At 42.9% G+C, this 25,552-nt stretch overlaps 2 protein-coding genes across 2 annotated transcripts in view; one reads left to right on the forward strand and one right to left on the reverse strand.

Moving 5' to 3' along the window:
• Nucleotides 1-22,377, forward strand: part of PAPPA (pappalysin 1) — a 254,934-nt gene extending 232,557 nt beyond the window's left edge. The window contains exons 20-22 of the mRNA XM_017856267.1: nucleotides 1,220-1,291; nucleotides 6,029-6,127; nucleotides 20,419-22,377. Of these exons, the coding sequence (XP_017711756.1) occupies nucleotides 1,220-1,291; nucleotides 6,029-6,127; nucleotides 20,419-20,526 (279 nt within the window). The 3' untranslated portion in view covers nucleotides 20,527-22,377. The remainder of the gene's footprint in view (nucleotides 1-1,219; nucleotides 1,292-6,028; nucleotides 6,128-20,418) is intronic.
• On the reverse strand, nucleotides 22,340-24,301 carry LOC108518106 (protein PAPPAS). The gene is made up of 2 exons (XM_017856269.1): nucleotides 22,840-24,301; nucleotides 22,340-22,547 (listed from the first exon to the last, which is right to left on the reverse strand). The coding sequence occupies exons 1-2, from the start codon at nucleotides 23,015-23,017 to the stop codon at nucleotides 22,363-22,365; spliced, it is 363 nt and encodes a 120-aa protein (XP_017711758.1). The 5' UTR covers nucleotides 23,018-24,301; the 3' UTR covers nucleotides 22,340-22,362.
• Nucleotides 24,302-25,552: the final 1,251 nt, after the last annotated feature.

Genomic DNA, 25,552 nt, shown 5'->3' on the forward strand with positions numbered 1-25,552 from the left:
CTGTATCCCTGATACTATGTTATCTTTCTAGTCTTATTTAGCTTTCTCCTTTCACCCACTTTAAAAAATATCATCATGTTGGATTTTATGTTATGAGCTTTATTAAATCATTTCTGAAACAATTGGTTATTTTCAAATCCTGGTTTCCCTACCTAACAGCTATGGAGCATGGGGAATTTACTGTCTTATGACATAAGATTAATGCCCACCTCACAGCATCATGGCAAGAAATAATAAGATAATGCATACAGTAATTAGCACAACAAATATACTCAATATATTTTAGTTGTCATTATCATCATCATTATTATTATTTTTAAAGAGGAGGCTATAAGCTCTGCCTGACGGGGCTAGGAAAAGTGCCAAAGAAGACATAAGTTTTGAGCAGACATTGAAAAGATTCTCAAAGTGACGAAATGGGGAAGGGCATTCAGGGAAAGGGAAGAGCAAGAACGAATGCACCGTGGGCAACCTCAGGGAACTGTGGGCAGACCAGTATGACATGGCAGCAGGTGACAGCAGGAGGGGTTCTCTGCCTTTCCAGGGTTTTTAACTATAGGTTGGTTCATAATAGCCCATTTGCTCTCAGACTGTAGTGTGCATTGGAGTCATCTGACAGGCTTGCTAAAATGCAGAGTCTCAGGGCCTGGCCTCAGAAAATCCAATTCATTAAATCCAAAGCAGGTCTGAGGAATCTGCCGGTAATTTAACACACTCCCACGGCAATGCTGATGAAAGTGGTCTTCAGCTCATGCTTTAAGAAATGCTGCTCCACACTTTTCTCCCATCCTCCTGCTGCAGCCACACACATGTATGCACACATACACACGCAAACACACACATGTGCATGCTCACACACACACACACATCCCTCCTCCCCCAACCTTATCCCAACTCCACGAATGGGTTGAACATTAGTCGAGAATTTTCTGAAGGGCCTTTCTGATCGTGTCTCCACCCCCAAGTTCTGCTCCTCCTCAACCCTTGTTCCTGCCAGGGAAATACAGAACCATGACACATACGGTGAACACAAATATTATTTTAATCTTATGGTTCCTGTTATTGCAAGTACCCAGGCAAGTTCTCCATGTAAAAGCCAGGGTGAGGTCAGGACTTGGAAGGTCCCAGAAGAGGTGGGGTGGTTGAATGTGATGCCAACACAGAGGTGGGTCCCTCCCAATCCCAAGCACATCTGACCTCTCTCTCCCTCTTCCCACAGAGAGTTGTCTGCACTGCTGGTCTCAAGTGGTATCCTCACCCTGCTCTGATTCACTGCGTCAAAGGCTGTGAGGTGAGTCACCAGGAAGGCACTCCTCAGTTCCCTGGAAATAATCCTGCTGTTGTTATTGTTATTGTTATATTAATATTGGCTATCCTTTGCCATACCTACTGAGTGTTGAAAATATCCATTTAGCAGACTTCTTGGACAGAGATTAGCAGCCTCATTTTACAGATGATGGAATTGAGGCGCAGAGATATAAAGAAACATATTAAAAAGCATAGGGAATGGAGTTGGGTTCCAGGCCAGGCTTTTGTGGCTCCGGAGCCTGTGGTCTACAAAATATGGAATCTGTAAGAAAGGAAGGGCAGGAGGCTATAATGATTTACTGTCTAGAATATGCTAATGTTGGAAATTTACCAACATTGTTACATTTAACCTTTACAGAGTCATGTGAGGTGGTTTTCTTTTTAATTTCCATGTTACTGATGACCTTTACTTGCAGACCTATTCCTTCTGCCCCACATCTTAGTCATTTACTCATGCCTCAACCCCAGAAGGAATATGAATGCCTTACACCTAACCATTGAGCTGAAGTGGAAGAGCCTTAATAATCCTTAAATTCTATGACTTCACAGTTGAGCCATTCCTTAGAGCTTGGAATTATAGAGATCTGGCTCGGTGTGTCAGTGACAAGCTTGGGAGGACTCAAGAAGCATGGTTCTTGGGACATCAGCTGTGTCCTGAAGGGAGGGCTGTCCACGGAACTCAAAGACATTTCTGTACATTACTCTGCCCCTTGTGGCTCTTCCCAGCTGGCAGTGAAAAAACGGTCCCAAATCCCTTCCAGGTGGATGGCCGAATCTCTGTGGTTCATCCAGAGCCCACTGAGGAAAATGCAGGTGAAAAGGATCAGACTATGCCCTAGAAAAATTTGTATTTGATGAAAGTCTTAGAACTCCAGAACCAGAAAGACTCTTTTACTAATCTCAACTAACCTTTTATTTTTAAAATGGGTAAACAGAGACCCAGGCAGTGGCTGGATCTAAAATTTGATGGAATGCCGAAACTGGGAAGGCTCTTAATTTGATCTAGCTCTATTTTCTTGGTGTATAGAGTAGAAACCAAGGGCCAGAGAGGGGATGGAATGTCCAAGTTTGCACAGCATGATAACCACAAAGACAAAACATGGGCCCACTCTTCTAATGTCCAGGCTGGTGCTTTTCTCCTACTGCCTGCCTATGATCCATTCCCTAATCTGTGTCACAAGACAGTCCCTAGGTCATACATGTTTTTCTCTGCATTGTTGAGGGATTTCCTGAGGGTACTTGACATTGTACTTGACTTTAGGAACCCCATTCTCCCAGGCTTCAATTAGGGATGGCAAAATCAAAGCCAAGGCCCTGTGGCTGTTGCTTACTTCTATCTCTTTGGATCAGTCCAGCATTTTGGGAAAAGAAAGCTTGAGTTACCTGGGCACTCATTCTGCTGAGTCAGCGGTCTGGGCAACCAGTGTGACAGCGGAATTCAATCCCTCCTTGGACTCAGCAGTGAGACCCAAGAGACCCTCACCTGTCAGACTCTGAGCCCTGTCAGTGATGTTTATCGCCTTTGCCCTTGCAGGTGCCCCTCATCTCCTTTCCTCTTTAGCTTTGTTCTAATAGTGCCTTGTCTGGAGCTGAAAATTATGCTTAGAAGACATACAAACTCTGGGACTATCAGCCTCGAGTATCCAGAGGTATCCAAGATAAAGAAAGGGTTTGGGGACCCTTGAGCCCCTGTTTTCTGTATCATGCTGGGTCCAAAGTGATCATTCACTCACTTGTTCATCAAAGCTTCACTGAGAACCTCTTATATGCCAGATACTATTCCAGTTCTGGGAATATATTGGTGTTAGTCCAGTGAAAATAGTAACTATGCTCTCCTTGAGTCATCTATGTTATCTTATTGCCTGTCATCCATCCATCCATCCATCCATCCATCCATCCATCCATCCATCCATCCAGCATTTTAATAAATAACCATTTATGGAATCTATATTTGATAAAGTTTTGCACAAATACCAGACATTTTGCTAGCAATCTAGGATACATAAATGGATGATGCTCACATTATAGTGAAGGATATAGACAATTAAAGAGATAATTTTAAAATCCTGAAGAGCTATCACAAAATCAAATACAAGAGGCTATGGCAGCACAGAGCATCCTGAGGCTATTAGGGGTGGCATTTTGGAGAGCTATCATTTGAGCTAGATCTTGAAGGATGGTTCATTTGTCCGAATGCGTTACTAGTAGAAGTAGCAACATGAGCTACACCAGAGACAGGAGAAATCTCTAAGTACCAGAGCTTTTCTCATGTTGTTCCCTGTCTCTAGAAATTCTCTCTTCTCCACCCCCATCTAATTAACTCCTACTCATCTTTATGATCTCAGCTGAAGCGTCATTTCCTCAGGGACACCTTCACTGAGTTCCCTGTCTAGATCAAATCTTTCTACTCTTTAATAGCATCACATACCTCTTCTCCATAGCTCTTATTAGAGTTGAAATTAGTTAATTAGATGTGTGATTATGTGATTAAAGTCTGTCTCTTCACCGAAGTATAAGGTCTGGAGGGGTAGGAACTATATCTATGTCGATTCACTATTGCATCCCTTTCCTTAGCATAATGTGTAACACATAGTAGGAATTAAATACATAGGATTGAATAAAGATAAATGGATGGATGGGTGGATAAGTGGATGAAAGGGTATGGTTGCAGGAAAGAACATATAGGGTAGAGTAACTAGTGATGGGACTGGAGAATGTTTTTCAGGGCTCAAAAAAAAAAGTACCACCTTCATTTAATTTTTCTCTTTTTCCCTAGCTACTTCTTTACCAAGCCAGTTCGTTTAATTCTAAGGAAGGGACAATTAGTCTCCATCATTATTCTGTTCATTTATTACATAAAAAAGAACATAGCCCACAGGTAGACCTCCTGAGGCAGGAAGGAAAAGAAAGGGTTTATCCTTTATTGTTTGTACCCCGCTGTTCTAATGTGAATGTGATGTGTTCATTCTGGTGGTCACACAGCAGAGTCACATCTGAACTCACAGCCATGTGCATGCATACTCACATACCTGAGCTTAGGTCTTCCTTGCTCTTAGAGCTCTGTCTAGCTGTGATCTTTTTAGGACTCGAATAGTGGAGTGAGGAAATGAAATCTGGCATCATGAGTTCAGGGTGCAAAGGTTCTGTGAGTGAGAATTTGGAACACAGAGGCAAAAGCCAGGAGTGCCACCTGGGATGGAGCTTGGTTCTTTCTGGAGCAGTGAGGATGGGAAGGGAAGACCACTGGATCACAGAAGGCATGCTCGGATGCAAAGGTGTTAAACAAATGACGTCTCTTTCCCATGAATGAGTTACTGAGCTTTAGAGACCCCAACCAGCACTTTAATCAGAGTGGTTTCACTTTCATCTGCTTTCTATATTTAAATGTCACACAATATTGCATTTGATGGTGAGGAGAGGGGTAAGTTCACTATTTTGAGAAATCACTGGACTAATCTGGCCTCTTTATTTCATTAGTGGGAGTCCTGAGGCCTAGAGGAGATAAAGCTACTTAACCAAAACCACGAAGTAACCACCCCATTGGCTGTGGTTGGGAGGACTAGAACCCAGATTTTCTCAATCCCTGCCAACTGCCCTTGACACTACGCCAGTACAGTTACATTCCACTGCAGAAACATTACTAAGAGCCAAAGTTGTGTGCAGCCTTAAATGAGGTGATTGGGAGGCAAAGACAAACTAGACATTGCCCATGTCCATGAAGAGCTCACAGTCTTGTACCAGCTACAGAAACATAAACAGACTACAGAATACAATGTGCTAGTGGTTGGGATTAGGAAATACAAGTGACTGGGGAATCCAAGAGACTCTTGGACTTTCCCCTAAAAAGACTCTGGGGTTCAGATAAATAAAGGCTTGACTCTATTATCTTTTCTTCATCTTGGGTGTGTCCCGGGGTGGAGAAACACATAGAAGAAAAGAAATAAAGCAGCATATGCTAGAACAGCCGAGAATGATGAAGTAAAAAAACCATAGAGCCAACTTAGATTTAAATCACTTACTCTGACTGTGCCAGTGTGATTTTGGGCAAGTCCCTGTCTTTGAGTCTCCACATCTTCATCTGTAGAGTGAGAAAAGCAATACCCACCTCACTTATTGTTTGGAGAGCAAAAGAAGAAAACAAACACGTAAAACATGTGACATCAAGTATATCTGCTCTCCTTGTGAGAGGGAGCCCACCATCACACACAGACCGTGATGCCAAATTTCTATGAGTTCTTACATTTTATCTTTTGTTTTTTAATACTTCTTGGGGCAGTTTACATTCAGCTTCCTAACATATTTGCATATATTTTATTATAAATTATGTTTTTAATTACTGCTGAAAAAAGTGGGAGAAGGAGGCTCACGTTTCCTGGTCATGTCTTTGAGTAAAATGAGCCCTCTTTCTGGAAGATGTAAGTCATTTAATTTGTGGTTTTGCATACCCAAGCACACAAGAGTATGTCTCTCAGCATAACTGTACTCTAGTTGGAAAAAACTGGGTAACAGTCTTTATGAATGGTACAAAGAAAGATAAGAGTCTTTATGAATGGTAGAGGTGATAACTTATCCAAGGGGGTGTTGGGGATGTGAAGCCTGGCCAGCTAATCGTGGAGGGCTGTGAAAAGATGACAGACACCCGAAGGACTGCAGACGTCAGCTCCCACTCACTCCAGGATGCTAACAAGGCCTCATTTCCTGCTTCTCTCTCACTTTCCAGCCCTTCATGGGAGATAATTACTGTGATGCCATCAACAACCGAGCCTTTTGCAACTATGACGGCGGGGATTGCTGCACCTCCACAGTGAAGACCAAAAAGGTAGGCCAGGGTGCAGTCCTCGACAGCTGCCTCCTGCCCGCTTCTCCAGCTTGTGGGGCCAGGATCACTCCTACATGGCTGGACAACCCTTGTCCTAACTGTGCCAGCACTGTCCACAAGCTTTATTTCATTTTTTTTTAATTCTTTTGGTCAGTAGTTGAACTAATATCATGGGCTAGGCCCTGGTTGATTTTTACAGATGTGGTTCTCAAAGCTTAGAATCGGGTACGGAAGCAGATAATAAAACTGCAATACATACTTTCAGAAAGGAAGGATGAAGTGCTTGGGGGGCTAGGCGAGAGGTCAGAGAAGGCGCTGCAGAGCAATAGCATCTGCACTGAAACTTGAGGGATAAGAGGAAGGGGTGAGGAGGTAGTCAAAAGAATGGTGTCTGTAGCAGGAGACTGGCAGGTAAAATCCGAGAGAACATACATTTTTAGGGGGTAGGGCTGAAGTCTAAGAGAGAGAAAATAGTACATCCCTAATGAGGTCATTTACAGTCTTATGGGCATTTAATTATCTCTTATTTGTCATACCTGTAGAATTAGGGAAAGATGGTCATGGTCATGGTTTTTTTCTTTATGTCAGGTTTTTTTTTCTTTATTTTTTTTTCTTTATTCTTTAATCACCCAGGAGTGATTCAAGTGTTTATAGTAAACCAAAGAAAAAACATTCGATAGATGCATGTTAACCCCTCACAGAAAAGTGGCCACCTCCATTTTTCTCCGACTGCCACTGAGACCAGAGTGAGGAGCCCCAGCCAAGAGTTGGGAGGGAGGTGGTAACCCAGCCAGCCTGGGCTGAGAAGCGTTCTTGTGATGAATGAGTTAATGGAAAACTATTTCTATTTTTATATTCATCTGCAATCTGAGCTGAAAGATCATTTCATCTGTGTCATTTTAAAGAAGGGGGAACTGAGTTTCTGAGACAGGAAAAGCAAAGAATCATAGTCAGTCATGCCTAAAGAGCCCTCTATGACTATCTTGGCCCGAACGTTTCATTTTATTAATAGGGGCACTGAGGCCCATAAAAGAGGAATGATTTGTCCCAGGTGACAAAGTGAGTGATAGAAAGAGTGAGGTTCCTGGATTCCAATCCCAGTCCCTTTATTTTGCAACATCCTTAGGAGAGTTGGTTTCTTCAAGAAAGAAGCTCTAACCCAAAATACAGGAACAAATAGGACAAGACCCAAGGAACACATTCTAATCGAATGGCTGTTACTGAATCTTTTGGTTGAGGAATAAAAATTCTGGGATTGTCCAGGATCAGTCAGTCCCATGTAGGCAACACTTTTCAGATGCCTACCCTTCTTTGGTTTCGGTTTGGTTTTGATTTTTGATAGGACACTGAAGGCGTACAATTTTTGCTTAAGTAGGGGACAATAAAATTCATTTTCTGTTAAGGAATTTTATCATTTTTTTCTAATTATGAAATAATGCATATTGGAAAATTCAGAAAGAAGAAAACAAAAGAATTCACTTATTATCTTAAAACCCAAAGAAAACCACTGCTTTTTATTTTGGTGTATTTTATTCTGTGTATTTTGTTAAGTGTGAGGGTATTTTTGTCTATGTATATATCACTGCCTTTCTAGCTTGCAATCTTGTTTTGCTTAGTTTTGTTTACTTAGCATAGGAAATCTTAGACATAAGAATTATTTGCACTGAGCACAGTGGCTCACACTTGTAATTCCAGCACTTCGGGAGACCAAGAAGGGCAAATCACTTGGGACCAGGAGTTGGAGACCAGCCAGAGCAACACAGGCAGACCCTTGTCTCTACACATAATAATAATAATAATAATAATAATAATAATAATAATAATGTAGCCAGGTATGGAGGCGCATGTCTGTAGTCCCAGTTACTTGGGAGACTGAAGCAGGAGAACCATTTGAACTCAGAGAGGTCAAGGCTGCAGTGAGCCGTGATCATACCACTGTACTCCAGCCTAGGCGATAGGGTGAGACCCTATTTCAAAATTTAAAAAAAAAGAAAAAAAAATCTGATAGTAGTATAAACGTCTCAGCTGTATTTTTTGCTGCATTGTTGTTTATTATATGGTTGTGATGTATGATAATTTATATAACCATTTACTTCAACTCTTACTTTTAACTTTTGGATTATTTCTTTTTTCTTACAACTAAAAAGATGCTCATGAGCATCCTTGCACATAAAATACTTTTATAGCTCTAATTATTTCTTTATCGTTGATCCTTACAATTGAAATGCCAAGGGAGGGGTGTAAGCATATTTAAGGCTCTTGATAACTGTTTCCAAATGAATATAGTAAACAATATTATCTATTTTCTTCCATTGGAGTCAACCACCTTTGAACGTGAATGGACGATGAAGTTTGTATTTGAAATAGAAGTTTGTACAGAATTATGGCTCCATCTGACACCAATGGTTGGAGAAAAAGCAGCTCTATTTAAAATAACGTTCCTACCTATTGTAACTTAAGTACTAAAATATGAAATATGAAGCTGACTTTTTGACAGAGAACTTTCCAAAATGGATTCCTCTCTCTACGGAGTGCATTGTGGGAATATGAAGTCATGAGATTGAGGTTCAGGTGCAGATTCCAAATATATATATATTCACAACCTAGCGTATATATATTTAGTATATTTTAATTATTAGTTTATTTATTTACTATTTATTTTGAGATTGAGTCCTCTCGCTTGGTCCCAGGGCTATGAGCTGCAGATGGGCGGCACCCGGCACTATCAGCCTCTACACGGCAACCTCTGTCCTCCCAGTCTCAAGGCCGCATTTCCTCAGCCTCCCAAGTAGCTGGGATTACAGGTGCCCACCACCACACTTGGCTAATTTTGTATTTTAGTAGAGATGGGGTTTCACCATCTTGGCCAGGCTGGTCTTGAACTCCTGACCTCATGATCTACCCACCTTGGCCTCCCAAAGTGCTGGGATTACAGGCATAAGCCACTGTGCCTGGCCAGGTTCCCAATTATTATAGTAACTTTACCATATACATATTATTTGAACACCAAGCCACCATTTTGGCTCTCTGTTCCCGTACTGAGTTCAAGCGCAGCAATTTCAGACTCCCAGGCCCTGAGATAAGCACAGACTCTTCACTAAGGAACCCCAGAACCAGTTCTTTGCTAGCTCTGATGTATTTCATACTCTTTTTTTCTTCCTTGTCTACCCGCATTATAAATGTAGTTGGGCTTTTTGTGTTAAGAAATCCTCTTCTTCCACTTTAAATTCTTGTTTCTTCTTGTTGGCTGAGGGTATAGAATGCAAATGGCCAAGCTGCCTTCATCCAATGAGTTGAATGTCCATTGAGGATCTCTGTGTACTCAGCACCAGACCAGGTTGTGGACAGGCAGTATTTCTGCCCTTGTGAAACTTGTAGTCTATTAGGGGAGCCTGTTATTAAGCAGGCAGCCACACAATTATTGCATTTAATTACTTTTGTGGAAGAGGCAATGATGAGGAAGTGTGAGATTTTATGGAGAACAGCATGAAGGTCCAAGAAAGCTTCTCTGAGGAAGGGACATTTACATGGAGATCTGAAGAGGGAGCAGGAGTCTTCCTGGTGAAGGTGAATAGTGGTTGGGGGGTAAAAGGGGAAAGATCTCTTAAAACTGTACATGAAGTATGGATTAGAGAGACTAAGGACCTCCTTTATGGCAGATAGGACTTTGCCATCATTATTTCAGTTGTGGACAGGTGTTTGGGGCTTTTCAGATGCAAGATTCCTAGAAGTCTGACTTCTGGAAAAGAAAAGTGTCTCAAATTAAAATCACACTTCCTACAATTTAGATTTCCCAGTTTGACTTTTAAGGGAACTTCAACTTCTTGAAACTTTTCTCCTCTTTCTTGGACACCCCCAAATACTCCCTGCAGTAGACTGGCTTAAAGGTGGTGATAGATGGAGACAATAAATAAGAACACAAGACTTCCCCAAGTGAACCACTGCATGTTTCAGACACTCTGCCAGACACTTGGTCTCTGTAATCCTCTTTAATTCTCTTGTCAACACAGAGAAGTCACTATTCTTATCCCCATCACACGGATGAACCAGTCTGGGCTTACAGTACATATGGGACTTGCCCAAGTTCACTTGGCAAGTGAGTGGGAAAGCCCAAGTTTGAACCCAGTTCTGTCTGTCTCACAAGTTCTGCTTTTCCTCCTGCATGGTGCTGAGTTTCAGAAGAAAGCACACGGGGTGCCTATGTCCTCAGCACACCTCGGCATGACCCTCCCCATTCTGGTTGGAGACATTTCACCATGAGCCCAGACTGCCAGGGAACCTTGGGGGTGGGACCCCTCCCTTGGCAAAGAGGAGAGCAGTTTTTCCCAGCAGCAGCAGGGATGGGGTTGGGGGAAGATAAGTCTCCCAGCCTTCCCATCATCCTGACATCCCCGGGAGCCCAGACAGGAGTTTCCCCTGGGCATCCACAGGACAGAAGAAAGTGCTGGTTTCTGTTTCCATCTTCCACTGTAGGAAGCCTCTCAGAGAAGGAGAGAGGTTACTTTCCTTTCATGCCTCTGCCCTTACCTGCTGGATAGGTCCCACTTGTCCCCTTAGCCCCAGTCCCATATCATGAGACATTCCCTTCCCTTACGCACCCAGGCTAGCACTCAGAGAAACTCACCCCTGGGTGACTTTCAAGCAACTTTCTAAATTATAGGAATTCAGTTAACTGAGCACTTACTATGTGCTGGGCTATGGTTGGGATCTCTGTGCATCTCTCACTTAAACTCCAGAATGTTTCAGCCAAGTAGAACGTTGAGGTTGAGGGAAGTGGAATCATTTGTACAAGGTGACAGAGCTGTGTTTGGGATTTAGGATTTCCTAACTCTGAATGAATGGTAATAGCTAAGAGTTATTGCTTTGCTTTACATGTCATTTCATTTCATTAGCACAATAACCCTGCTGTAGATGTTGTTCTTTTTTCCTTTTCTTTTTCTTTTGAGATGAAGCTTCACTCTGTCACTTAGTCTGGAGTGGCTCACTTCAGCCTCAACCTCCTAATAAGCTCAAATGATTTTTCCACCTCAGCCTTCCAAATAGCTGGGACTACAGACACACACCACCACACCATGCTAATTTTCATATTTTTTGTAGAGAAAGCGGTCTTCCTGCATTGCCCAAACTGGACTTGAACTCCTGGGCTTACGTGATCCTCCAGCCTCAGCCTCCCAAAGTGCTGAGATCACAGATGTGAGCTGCCTAGGTGTTATCTTTTTAATCCTCATTTTATAGATGATGAAACTGGGGCTTAGAAGGGTTAAGTTCACACAGTTAGCAAGTGGTAAAGCTAAGATGCAAACCAAGAGAACTTAAGCTGCACAGCACCTGCCTGTAACCCCTGGGAACATCTTTTTGCAATGGGCTTGTGTCTTGCCTAAGCATCTTGTCCTGCCCCTTGTGGGTGATCTTCTTGCTTTGTAGACCTCCAGGAATGAAGTTTTTGGTATGAACTCCAGGCCCAGAGTTAAGCACTCAGCATCTTCTCCCAGACTTCCTTCTTGCCAGTTTTCCACCTAAATTTCTTCCCGGTTCCCAGGGCTAGGGCCTCTGTGATGCCTTGGCACAGCATGATGACTGTCTGCTCCCTTCATTCTCCCTCCCATATTTGTCTGTACAGACACCAGCTGTTCCCCACATCCGCCTTACGGGGTGACCTGGACCCGGCTGGCAGACAAGAGCAAGACAGTGCAGGAAACTCTGTCTGACAGGGGTGTCCAATTTCCCACCCAGACACCTGCCTGCAGTGTGAGGCAGACAGGAAGGGGCAGGACTCAGCCTCTCAGGATGTCAGTTTATTATTTTCCTGTTGGAGCCTTGAGGAGCCTCAAATACAAAGCAGATTTCCAGAATGGTCGCTCCAATGGTTTTCCTTCATGACAAAAAATATTGAGTTTATAATTGGAATCATTCTAAGTAAGCATGTGTTGGGGTGTGAGGGAGAAAAGGGAAACAACCTTAACATATTCAACATACCAAAGCTTTCTAAGGTGTGGTGGCCTGGAACACTAGTTGTGGTCATGTTTCAGATGGCTGCTAAGAGACTGATTCTTATAGATGTCTAGGGAGTTGGGGTATAGTCCTGGTTCTGTGACTTATTAACTCTGTGACCTTGGGTAGGCCAGACTCACTTTGGGTTTTTATGTCTTGATATTTGAGTTAGATTCCTGTCTAAGAACTCAACATACCAAGGCTTTCTAAAAATGTGCCTAAGGACTCTTCACATGGCTTCCTGGATGAGTTGGTCATTGAGCAGGAAGCGGAGGGGTAGTTAAGACTGAGACCTACAGAGAATAAGAAGAGGTTAATCCCAGAAACACCTCTCAGCACAGGATGGTGCACCCAATTCATGCAACTATGTGTAGGGCTGCAATATTTGCTAAATGACCAATTTGCTAAATCTTAAACCCTACCTGAATGAGAACATGGTTTCTTAAGAAAGGACATTTATCATTGGTCTAAGAAGGTTAGTGATTCTATAAGATATGGAAAAATAATCAACATCATTACATGGAGAGCAGCCTTCTTAGCAGAGTGGGTGATAACCTGTATCAACAAAGGGCTGGGTGTTGGGTAGCTGACTTGGGGATGTACGTCAGTGTCTCTTCTTGACCCAGCAGCCAGAATAATCCTTTTTTGTTGTTGTTGTTGAGACAGAGTCTCGCTCTGTTGCCCAGGCTGGAGTGCAGTGGCATAATCTTGGCTCACTGCAACCTCCGCCTCCCAGGTTCAAGCAATTCTCCTGTCTTAGCCTCCTGAGTAGCTGGGATTACAGGCATGTGCCACCACACCTGGCTAATTTTTGTATTTTTAGTAGAGACAGGGTTTCACTATATTGCTCAGGCTGGTCTTGAACTCCTAACCTCACAGAATAGTCCTTTTAAATCAAGTCAGATCACATCATACCTCAATGCAAAGACATACAGTTCCTTCCCATTTTACTTGGAGTGAAAACCTAAGTTTTCCCAGTGCCTACAAAGCCCTTGGGAAAATGTGGGTGCTTTTCCCACCCACATTGCTTCTCTGACTGCCCCCTTCCCACTGTGTATGCCTTTTCTTATTCACCTCTGGCCCTCTGGACTCCTTGCTGTCCTTAGCTCAGCTCAGGCATCCTTCTACTTTACAGCCTTTGTCACTGTGTCACTGGCAATTTCTTTGGCTGAGAACCCTCTTCTATTCATCCTCATGACTCACTCCTTCACCTCTTTCAAGTCTTTGCCCAAGTGCCGTGTTCTCAATGAGTCCAACGCTGACCACCCACCCCACATCACCCTGGCACTCCCACGTTCATTTGCTTTGCCTTCTGTTTTGGTTTTTCTTTCTTCCCTAATACTTATCACCCTGGAACACACTCTAAAATATATTTATTTATGATCAGATGACCCCTACCCCTCTTGATGCTAGAATGCAGAATTAATGAGGATAAGAATGTGCTTCTTGTTTGTTGATAGATTCCAATTTCCAGTGTACCTCAATGTTTCCTGTCCAATAGTATGTACTCAACACCCACAAATAAATACTTTTTGAACAAGTGAATTTAGGGTAGTACCTGCTGTGTGATAGATACTGTACTAGGCCATGAACAAGAACCTGGTCCCAGCTGCACTGAGTTCATGTTTTATGGATGAGTAGCCAGACATTTAGAGTATAGCAAGTACTCATGGAGACACAGCAAGTCAGGAGGTCAGCGAAGTTTCCTAGGGAAGGCAACAACAAAGGCAATACACGAAAAGTACAGAAGTTATTTCCCAGATGAAAGGAGTAAGGGAGGACCAGAGATAGGGGTGGGAGGGAAAAGGGTATCTCTGGCCAGGGGAACAGGCTGTGCAAAGGCCCAGACACTAGGGAAAGTGTTAAGGAAATTATAATTCCCTGAGTATGCCCAGAGCATGGTACAAGGGGAAAAGGGATGAAAGATAAGCCTAGATGGATAAGCAAGGCTTTTATCACCCAAGCCAGGGAGATTGAACTTTATCCAGAGGCCAGTGGGGGTATTCAGGAGAATTTGAAGCACTGAGCCAGTCTAGGGAATCCCAGAAGGCCTTTTAGAAGAGGGAGTAGATATGCTTAACTTGGAGGATTAGTAAGAGACAACAAGCAGATGGCTAAGCACACTAGACTAACTCTTCCATATTCAAAAATTATTGGCTTCTGGAATGTTATTAAATCCCATCCCTCCCCTGGCCCCCCGCTTTGGAATGTAGCCCTGACTTTTTCCTTATGGATGAAGTAGACACTCATTTTATCTTGGTCATTTTATATTGGTCCTATGATGGAATCCAGCCCTTCTATCCCAAAAAGTTATCAGCATAATTATCAACATTATTACCACCACCATAATCATTACCTCACTGTCAAAACCATCACCACCATCACCACTAGCATCATCATTTATTGAGCCCATATTTTATGCCATGCATTATGCTAAATGCTTTACTTGCATTTCATACTTTACCCAACATGCTTCTGTGTGGTAGGACTGTTAGTACCTCCTTTTTACAGATAGAGAAACTGAAGCCCAGAAAAGGGAAGTAACTTGCCTTATAGCATACACCAAATTCAGCAACAGGGCAAAGACTCAAACATGTCTTTTTCTCCTCTAGGTCAGTGCTTTCCTCCAATTTACCCATATTTTTTCCACTTTATCTTCCATTTATCCACATGACCACTTTATCTTCATTTAAACAAGCTTCTGTATACATTAACTGTTCCATGTTTTATGCCAGGTACTGTATCCATCCTACATTTAAGAAACTTACAGGGGAATCCTTGTCCTTGGCGTCATGCCTTTATGTACTTGGTCCTCATGAAATCTTTCCATCAGCACTGTGAAGACCCTAAGATTCAACCAGGTGAAGTGACCTGCCAGTGATGTGGCCCCCACAGCCAGCAGGAGACAGAGTCAAAGCTCTCTGACCATCAGCACAACATGACTCTTGTCCCTTCTCGACCAGCACCCCCACCATGCTCTGCTAGTTACTTCCCTGTGGAGTCTGAGTCAGAATCCAGCCCCTGCATGTCTCTCAGCTCTAGACAGGATCTGCAGCCAGGGCCTTGTGGTACAGTTGCCTCAGCTGCATTCCTGAGCCACTCACACTCACAGATGGAGGTGTTCTCCTCAGCAGCTCATCCAGAGGGAGAACCCACGTGCTGGAGCACCATCTCTCGCCCCGAGTAAAAAAGGAGAGAATCCTGGCAGTCATGGCCCTGGCTTGCTAACAGAATCCCAGAGTGGGTGGCCAAGCCATTTATGGGACAGCCTAGCCACATGATGCTGAGAATCCCCAAATGTAAACTGGCCACCATGGTGTTCATGCTGTGGGTGGTAGGTTTTCTTGGGAGGCCGCTTCGGGGAGAAGGTGGGGAGCTGCTTGGGGAGTCAGGGAATCTGGCAGTTGGGCTCAGAGCTCTGATTTTATCAAGATGTGATTCTTCTCTCTATGCCTCAGTTTCTTCATCTGTGAAGAGAGGACCCTGACTCCTGCTCTGCCGTCCTCCTGGGGCATGGTGCTAAGGAGTGCCAGGCCACCTGCCAGTCCACTGACTCACCTCTTTGCATCTTAGTTTCCTTTAAGATGTAAAATGGGGATAGTAAGAATAGTTACCTCTTAGCATTGCTGGGCAGAGTGAGTAAGATAATGATACACATTGAGTTTAGCTCAGTGCCAGGCACATAATAAGGATAAAAGTTATTGGTGATTAAAAAGACAAAGCAGCAGTCAGCCTTTTCACGTTGTGAAGAAAATACCTTTTTTTCCCCTTCTTTTTTTTTTTTTGAGACGGAGTCTCGCTCTGTCGCCCAGGCTGGAGTGCAGTGGCCGGATCTCAGCTCACTGCAAGCTCCACCTCCGGGGTTTACGCCATTCTCCTGCCTCAGCCTCCCGAGTAGCTGGGACTACAGGCGCCCGCCACCTCTCCCGGCTAGTTTTTTGTAATTTTAGTAGAGACGGCGTTTCACCATGTTAGCCAGGATGGTCTCAATCTTCTGACCTCGTGATCCGCCCGTCTCGGCCTCCCAAAGTGCTGGGATTACAGGCTTGAGCCACCGCACCCGGCCATTCCCCCTTCTTTTTACTCTCACTTGCTGAAAAGCTCTCAAGTGTTTGAATTGGGTTTTGGAATCCTGCATCATCAACTCACTGACTGGTACTGAGGCCTGGGACAGGTTAGTTTTGCTTTAAACATTCTGAAACCTCTATTTTCTCATCTGCAAGATGGGTAGCTAATAGTGATAGTCTCACAAGGTGGTGTGGAGTCAGAGAGCTAATATATAAAAATCATCTGGCATGTGGAAGGTCCTTTGGAATCACTAGTGTGTGTACAATGGTATTCACCGCTTGAACCTGCATGAACAGGTGTCCCAAAGTCCTTTCCAGGTTAGACCTAGGAATACCTGAAAATCTCTACCCTTTTCTTCTCAGCTTTATATCTGTGATCAGTGAGGAAGCTTGTAACAGACAAGGCTCTGAACAGGCAGTTCACAAAGAGGCAACAGGAAGGAAGAAAACACCATGTGTCTCCTCTACATTGGGCACTCTGAGAGCTAGGCTGAACCTGACATGACTTCACTGACTCCTCACCAGAGCCCTGCGAGGTCTTGATAAAGACTCTTGTCTTACAGATGGGGAGGCTGAAGATGCCAGGGACTTGCCGAAAGTCATACAGTTTCTGTGTAAAGTCTACAACATACTACTTACAAGCATATAGTGGAGACAAGGAGGCTCTGGATAGGCCTCCTGAGACCAACCCTCCTAGGCCTTGTCATATTCTGATTGAGTTTCCTTCAGTGTTTATTTGGGAAGTGCTTAAACTGCCCTGACTGGCCTGGGGAAGGAAGAAAAAGGTGATACCACCCCAGCATAGCCAGAGTGCCGAGACAGGCCTGAGAAGCTAACTGGTGGCACGGCCTTGCCAGCCAGCAATTTTGGAGAAGCTGATTGAACTGGGGAGGGCAGGAAGGGAAGCATTCAAGACAGGATTTGTGAAGAAATTCTATGTTTCAGCTTCCTTTCTGGCCAAGTCTTTGCCTTCTACCTTTCTCAGACTGAGAAGGATTTTCAGCCAGATGGGAAGTTAGGAGCTATGAAAATCAACTCTTATTATAGGTAGGGAAGCTGAAGCTCAGAGAAGGGAAGTAACTTCTCTAAAGTCACCCAGCAGCCGACTGCAAGAGTGGAGGTTCCCTGACTTGTATTCTGCCTGCATATTCATGCATTCATTTGCTCATTCATTCATGGGTCATTGAATGCATAAAGACTCAGTTCAACAACAGTCATGGTCCCTGCCCAGAGGGAGCTGACATCGAAGTAAAGAAGTAATTCAGTATTAGAAGGGTGTAAAAATAAGATGCTGTGATATGGTATGAAGGCGATGGTGCTATTAGATTGGTGCAAAAGTAATTGCTGTTTTTGCCATTACTTTCAATGGCAAAACGACAATTATTTTGCACCAACCTAGTATCTTTGGTCAGACTACTGAGGGAGGTAGTGATACTTGAGAAAAGACTTGGACAATGAAAAAGAGCTGGCCAGGGAAGGGCAGTCAGAGTGGAGGACCATTAGTGGCTAAAGACACAAAAGTAGGAAAACAGAGTATATGAGGAACCGATAAATAAAGAAGCCAATGAGAGTGAGGAGGAGAAGGGAACCATGTCAGATCTGAGAATTATATAGAAATCAGATCATGCAAGGCCTTGAACTTGTGGTAAGGACTTTGGATTTTATTCTAGGACATATAATTTTTTGAATATTTGCCTTGAGTGAGGTGCAGCAGAAAGCACAAAAGATAAAGCAGACATGAAACCATCCCTAATGGGTGTTTGAGCTCAATGGGAAAGTGTTACAGAGAGAATTTTAGAGAAGACATTAGAGGTAACTGGATCGTGCTAATGATAGAATGAGAGCAAGGGTAGGAGATGGGGATGGATAAAGCATGGGGGAGTTAAGGACAAGGAGATTGTTCAAGTGTGGAAGGTGGGAGGTGGGGGACAATAGGCAGGAAAGATGGTGAAATACGAGTGAGTGAGAAATTTGATTCAGCATATATGTATTCGGCACTGAGCATCTCAAAGGTGTTAGGTCATGTGCTGGGACTTTTGCATGTTTCTTCTTGCTTGATCCTCACAAAAAATGCGATATGAAATATGGTATTTTAAAAATCCTCCTTTCATAGATGTAGAACCTAAGTTCATGACAATGGAGGGATTTTCCCAAAATCGTTCAGCGAGCGTGAAGCAAACAAGGATCCCAACCCGAACCTTTTGGCTTTCATGATAGTACTGTCCACACTCTACCCTAGTGGTTGGATTTTGACTTGGCTTTCCCCTCAGTTTCCCTGTTTGGACTGGAGGGTTTTCTCTCTATGACACTTCCAGTTCTAACAATCTGTGCTTCTCTTCAAGGTAAAATGAATAGGAGCAAATATTCTAGATTCTAGATGGAATATCCTAGATGTATTCCACAGAGTCACAGAGGCTGGAAAGTAAATGTCTAAACAGAGAACAGCAAGTAGCTGTGAGCAAGAAGAGCGGTGCTGCTTGGAAAAAGGGACTGTGGAAATGCTTACCACAGCATCAAGCACTTAGGAATTGAAACTGAAAAGAGAAACAAAGATTTGTGGTAGCCATAAGTACAAAGAGTCAGAGAGAGATGGAGCAATGCATAGAAATTTATTCATTCTGTGGCTTAGGCCCTGTGAAAACAGAAATAAACACGATTGACCTGGTCCCTGCCTTATGGGCCACAGAAGTGGTGGGAGGATAGACCAAAAAAATAAAGGAGAGGGAGTGGGAGAGAGAAAGAGAGAGAATAATTGAGCACTTAGCATATGTCAAGCACTGTGTGAGGTGTTTTCATGAGTTATTTCATGTATTCCTTATCACAACCTCAGGAGGTCTACACTTTTGTTTTTCCTATTAAATGAATGAGTTCATTGAGACCCAGAGAAATTGTCACATGTTCAAGGTCACGTCTCAAGTAGATGAGAGAGCTGGGCGTATACTTAAATCTTTCTGATGTTCCATTCTACCTTTTAAATTTTTGCAAAATTTCAGGATGGAGAGAGGTTGGGAGGGAGGGAAAGTGGTCAAAGAGGCAGAGAAAAAAGAAGAGCTAGACATTGAGAATGAGTCCACAAGTACATGAGAGAGAGGGATAGAAACAAAGATTCTCTCTGAGACTACGTGACCACTTGGAGACCCTGCCCAGGCAGGAGGCAAATGAGGTCATTAAATCCATCTGCGCAGATTGGAGACTCTCTAGGGAAAGTGATATGCAAATGTCATGATGCAATGAGGTGAAATCTACTTGCGTTAGTTCAGGCGGGGACTCAAGCAGGGACTGCACTGTGCTCTTTGGAAAGATAGATTATCTGCTGGATGGGGAAGACACTCACTCTGTTGGGCTCTTCCTATCAGTTTTCAGAAAGGAAAGCTGGCCAAGGTCACAGAACACATGAAAGAACGAACTGGAAACCGGATTGAACTCAGTCCTCTCACTTTTTCGTATGCTAAAATCTGCTTCCCAGGTCCTTCAAATTTTGTGCAAAACCTCCATACGATCTATTCTCTACTCAGGATTCCAAGCCTCCCAGAAGGTGGTCTAGCTTCCCTGAGACATGCTTTTAGTTTTCATCATTGCCTACTAAAATCAAAGTGACAAATATGTGCAGAGACTTATGGTTTCTCAAAGGACACTTCCACATCCTTTCTTTCACTTGATCACATATACATCAGATATTCCATTACACAATTCTATTAATTGACTTTGCTATAGTGCACTACAATTTTCCACCCATGATTTTACTCAGCTCCTATAGTTTACAGTACAAAGTGGGTCTTATTATATCAGCTCTACATAGGGACCTGAGGCTCAGAGATAAGTAGCTTGTTTTACTTTAAATACTAGACTTGACACTTATTATTACTTTTGGCAAATTCTTATTCCTTTCTGAGCTTCAGTTTCCCCATCAATAAAAGGGTGATTGTTGGAGCATCTGTCTTACAGAGTTGTCAAAAGTGTTTTCTTGTTTGGAAATCACTGAGTACATTGCCTTACCCCATAGCAAATGCCTGACCCATAGCAAGTGCCTCTGTAAATGAAAACTGCTATGATTATGATCATGGTGCTCTCGATAAAAGTTATCACCAGGATATAGCAAGAAGCAGAGCCATGACTTGAACTTGAACCTTCTGCTCCTCAAATCCAGTGATTGTATCGCTGCCCTCCACTGCCTTCCTGATCATTACTGCTTCAGACCAAACCACCTGATTCGCTTCTTCTCTCTTTCTGCAGGTCACCCCATTCCCTATGTCCTGTGACCTACAAGGTGACTGTGCTTGTCGGGACCCCCAGGCCCAAGAACACAGCCGGAAAGACCTCCGGGGATATAGCCATGGCTAAGGAAGGACAAGGAGTTGTCAAAGAATTCCCAACGCCAGGACCCGCATCCCTTTGGTATTGATTTCACAGTCAGCTGCTCAATGGAATGGCCTCTCCACACCAGGGATCCTTAGCACCCAACCGGTCTGCCTTTAATTTTACCCAGGAAGGACACACAGTGGGGTGAATGAACCAAGTTTCACCATGCTGGATGATGAAATGGATTCCCATCCCAAAGTCTGAGATGGATTGCATATACAGTGTGCAGTCCCAGAGCCTCCTAAAATTCTAGCCATTTGTCACACAACCACAGCAAGAAACATGTTCTATATCTAGAGTGTGCCCATCTGTGGTTAGTACACATGCATGCATACACACCCATACAAACATCTGCGTGAGGGCAGTTCTGGAGATGAGTAGACAGAGACTGGAATAAACTCAATCTTTTCTTTCCCAAGCTCCTAGCCAACACTATCCTTGGGAGAAAGAAATTTGCAGAAACTGCTAAGACCAAGTGTGGAGATGTCAAGATAGTTCACACCCTGAGGCTCGGAATATGTAGGACATGCACAATTGTACAGTCCTTTGGGATTGGCAGTGAAATAGTCTGTGATCAACTATCTTCTAGGGAACTAGGACATAGGAAGAGGTAAAGATTATAAGGTATGCAAAGCGCCCCAATTCTTCTGCTGCCATGGGGGATTTTACCCCAACTCCAGGGTTCGAGGCCAATCTGAGAATGGCTTAGGATTGCAATGTCAAGGTATTATGTCAGCCCCTTGCTTGAGGCTTGAGGTAATAATATCCCTCTAGGACTTACCTGTTCCCCCAAATCTTGCCTTGGGACCACATTTGCTGCTACTTTTCCTGCTGCTCTATCCTATACATTGAATAATCCAAGATGGTAGAACTAGGTTAGGAAAAATTCCACACAACCAAACAGTCTGCCTTAAAAGTGACCCACATTTTCCATAGCTCCTCACTTTTAGCCCTTCTGCAAGAGAAAAACCCTCATGGGTCCACATGGTGAGAAGTTAAGTTTCCTGTAAGTGGGCCTCTCACCCTGGAAAAGAGTTGAGGGATATCAGATGCTGGAACCCTCACTGAACGTCCAGAATGTCTAAGCCAGTGTTAGATTTTGTAAACAAGTGGAACAGTGTTAAATTTCTATGATGTTGGAGCCAACCAGAGACTATTGGAATTGTCGAGACTCTTGGATTATTATCCTCATCCTAATCTTCGTAGCCCTTCAGGCTAGAGTAGGCTTTGGTCCTGAGAACTTCGCTGTTGCTCTGAGGAGATACAATTCTGGGAGAAAGAATCTTTTATAAGAATAGTATACATTGTTCTCGAGAGGGCCATCAGAAAGAAGCCAAAGAGTTCACAGCCTCAGCACCAACAACTCAACATGGTCATCATGTTTTCTATATGGTTTTTCCAGCTACCAGTACTCCCTTCCATACCTGTGACTGGGCAATGCTTTTCTCTCTCCCATGTCTAGCCTCCAAAAGTTAAGTGAAAATTAGTCAATTGTATGTGGAAGCCCCCAACACTTTGGGGATCTCTTTGTTTCTTTTCAGCCAGGTACTTGTCCACTCCCTTTGAATTAATATGGGAAGAAATTAATACAGGATGAACTGGAGAGAAAGGTTGAGTGGGACATGCTTTCTGAAACCTGGAGCTGGGAATTGAGGTGAAGGGAAGGTCTAGACTAGTTATATCACATAGGGATTACTGTAAATCAAGTCATCTCAAGTCTAGTGAAGAGAGCCAACAGAAACAAAACCTAGCGTAGGGATAGAAAATACCACGCACGTGTGCAGCCTCACCTAACTCCTGCATCCAAGGCAGGTGTTGTTAATCTATCATAGCCTTTTTAAAAAAAAAAAAAAAAAAAAAAAAAGGGACCAAAAATAACTTTAGGAACCACCATATTATATCACTCCCAGTAGCACTTACCTGGTGATCAAAAACACTTGAGAAGACATCTATTGGCCATCTCTGGCCAATTACATTAAGAAACATATCGCCGGGCGCCGTGGCTCACGCCTGTAATCCCACCACTTTGGGAGGCCAAGGCAGGTGGATCACGAGGTCAGGAGATTGAGACCATCCTGGCTAACACAGTGAAACCCTGTCTCTACTAAAAATACAAAAAAAATTAGCCAGGCGGGCGCCTGTAGTCTCAGCTACTTGGGAGACTGAGGCAGGAGAATGGCCTAAAACAGGAGGTGGAGCTTGCAGTGAGCCGAGATAGTGCCACTGCACTCTAGCCTGGGTGACAGAGCGAGAATCCGTCTCAAAAAAAACAAAAAACAAACAAACAAAAAAAACCCAGAAACATATTAAGGTGCTTTTGGCACAGGTGCCCACAAATACAGATGCAGTGCTGAGATAGTTTATGAGACTTATACCATTTCACAAACTCTGAAATTGGGTTCCATATCGGCAAGACTGCCACAGTTGTTAAGAATAATCCTCTATGCTTCTTCCTCACAAAACCATATCTCATTTATATCCAGACCATTACCTCACTGTAATTACAAGGACCAATTCTTAGCAAGAAATAAGAATAATATTAGAAGAATCGATCCTATTCTGAACCCCTCTCCAGTATCTTCGCACTCTTGCCAACTCTCCAGGCCTCTCTCTTGCCCTAGCAGAGTTAGCAGCCTGTGTGATGTTAACTTAGAAGGTACAAGCTAAGAAAGGTAACAGTATCAACCCTCCCAGTTGCTTAATTATACCCATAGGTAATACAAGAAACTTTGAAGACCCATAGATGACATTACTACTGATGTGATTTCAGTAGCCACAAAAGAACCTTACCAGCTTCCCTCAAATCAGTCCTTATCCTCTTTCTATCTTCACTCCCATCATCATCTATTCCCACACTATCCAGCTAAGCAAAGATTCCTGGAGGTTGACTTGTATCTTCAGACTCACAGAGTGAATTCAGCTCTTCTGAATTAAGACCCACTCAGTCTCTTTCATTCAGACCTGTTGCTAACAAACATATATTTGCCAAGGATATTAGGCAAAAGAGGCTACTTGATTGGTGGCCAACCTCATGCCCACATGGAAGGTATCATTAATAGGGTCTTTTCAAACCTTAGTGGAGGAGTGTCAGCTCAATTTGAGCAATGCATTTATTCCCAGTTTTATTTTCCTCCTGGGAATTAACTCATGGTTTCATTCCTTCAGTCATCTTCTGTTTAGGTGACCGGAGCACTGAGAGGCAGCTCTGATGCACTATTGTGTATCAGCAGCTCAAAGGCCTTAAAACACTGAAGGTTCTGCATTTGAAGTATTAGATTGTTAGCAGCAAAAAATAAAAGATGAGGTGGACAGTTCTCTAAGCCCTATTTAGGGAACCTTTTCCAAGTCACAATCTTAACACCTACCCAAAGGATTTGCATTGCCCCCCCAGACTCTGTGCCAACAACCTTTTAAGGAAATACAGTCCTTGGGAAATCAGTTTTGATGGTGAATTGGGGTGTCAAGGAAGGGAAAGATTAATGGTCATAGATGGTAGGGCTTTGAAAATGTAGGGTATCAGCTGCCACTCCTGGCTTCAACACATTGAGTCACTGCCTAGACGGTTCTCTTGGTCTTATTCCCACCTTGGCCAATGCTTAAATGCTATTTGTTGAAAATAATTCTTTGAGACACATTTCGGCTACCTCCCTTCCAGGTTCGATTTAACTTGGTTGCAATTGTCAATTTGTTATAGGTGTTACCTGTGTGAAAGAAAGAAAGGAAAAAAAGAAAGAAAGAAAGAAAGGAAAGAAAGAAGGAAGGAAAGAAAGAAAGAAAGAAAGAAAGAAAGAAAGAAAGAAAGAAAGAAAGAAAGAAAGAGAGAAAGAAGAAAAAAAGGAAGGAAGGAAGGAAGAAAGGAAGGAAATTATAAGGTCAAGTTAACAGTTTTGAGGTTTTGTGTTTTTTTCTGGAACTACTTCAAGTGAGAAAATAAAAAAATGGTGGCAAAGCTGTACAGATAGAGATTAATAGAAGACAAAGAGATTAAAAGGAAATAAAATGCATGATTAAAACTAAGAATAAAAAACATATTTTTATGTTTCCTAAAGGAAATTGTTTATTCTACAGACTCAGTAGGTAGACACAAACATAAACATTTCCCTAGAAGACATAGAGTGGGATTTGATAACACTGTCTGTTATTTTCTGTACATTGTGGTAGGTCCAGGAAATATGACATTTTCTCCCTTGATGTGTTATTGTTGTTGTGGGGGGGGGGCATTTTGTTTATTTGTTTGGTGGCAATCAGTGGTAGTAGGGAGTGGGTGGGCTTGATATTGTTTTTTCCAGATATTAAGGGGACATACTGTGTCGTCGTGCTTTTCACGTTATAAAATGTTTATATTTACCAGTACAGCACTGGGCTTTATAAAGACTGCACTCAGAACCACACTGCATAGTCCAGTTTTTTAAAAAGCTGCTACATGACCAGACAGGTAATCCCAGTGAGTTTTGAGAAACAAAGCAAATGAAGTAAACAACAAACATAAAAACCAAATAGCAAATGAATAAAAGCTTGTTCTTGTAATTTATTCAACTTTTGCCAATTCCTATGAATCACTTGCTTTTTAAAAGAAATGTATAATAGCCAAAAGAGAAATTATGTCCCTATTGTAAAGAACTTAGAATTTTTGACTCCAGGCAGCAGTTTGCTCAGTGATCTTTAACAAGTTATCCAGTTGCCTCTACATTTGCATCAGTTTCTCTAGCTGCAAAATGGGGATAATACTATATACCTACCTCAGAGTGGGAGGGCAGGAGATTTTGAGGCCCTGAGGTTTTAGGTGGGCTGTGAGGGCCAACGCTTGACACAAAGTCCATGGATTATTATTCAAGAATGCACAGGCCCATTGGCCTTTTCAGAAAGACAAGGAGTGCTTGTTTGATATTTCAAGGAATAAAGCCGGAGCTCCTAAATTGTAGTCCATCTTAAAAGAGAGACCTGTATTGGAGAATATTTTATTGTTTTGGCAAATTTGATCTTACCCTTTACCAGTTCTATGATTTGG

The sequence above is a fragment of the Rhinopithecus bieti genome, unplaced genomic scaffold (genome assembly GCF_001698545.2).
Source record: "Rhinopithecus bieti isolate Rb0 unplaced genomic scaffold, ASM169854v2 scaffold_42948, whole genome shotgun sequence".
In the NCBI taxonomy this organism is placed as follows: Eukaryota; Metazoa; Chordata; class Mammalia; order Primates; family Cercopithecidae; genus Rhinopithecus; species Rhinopithecus bieti.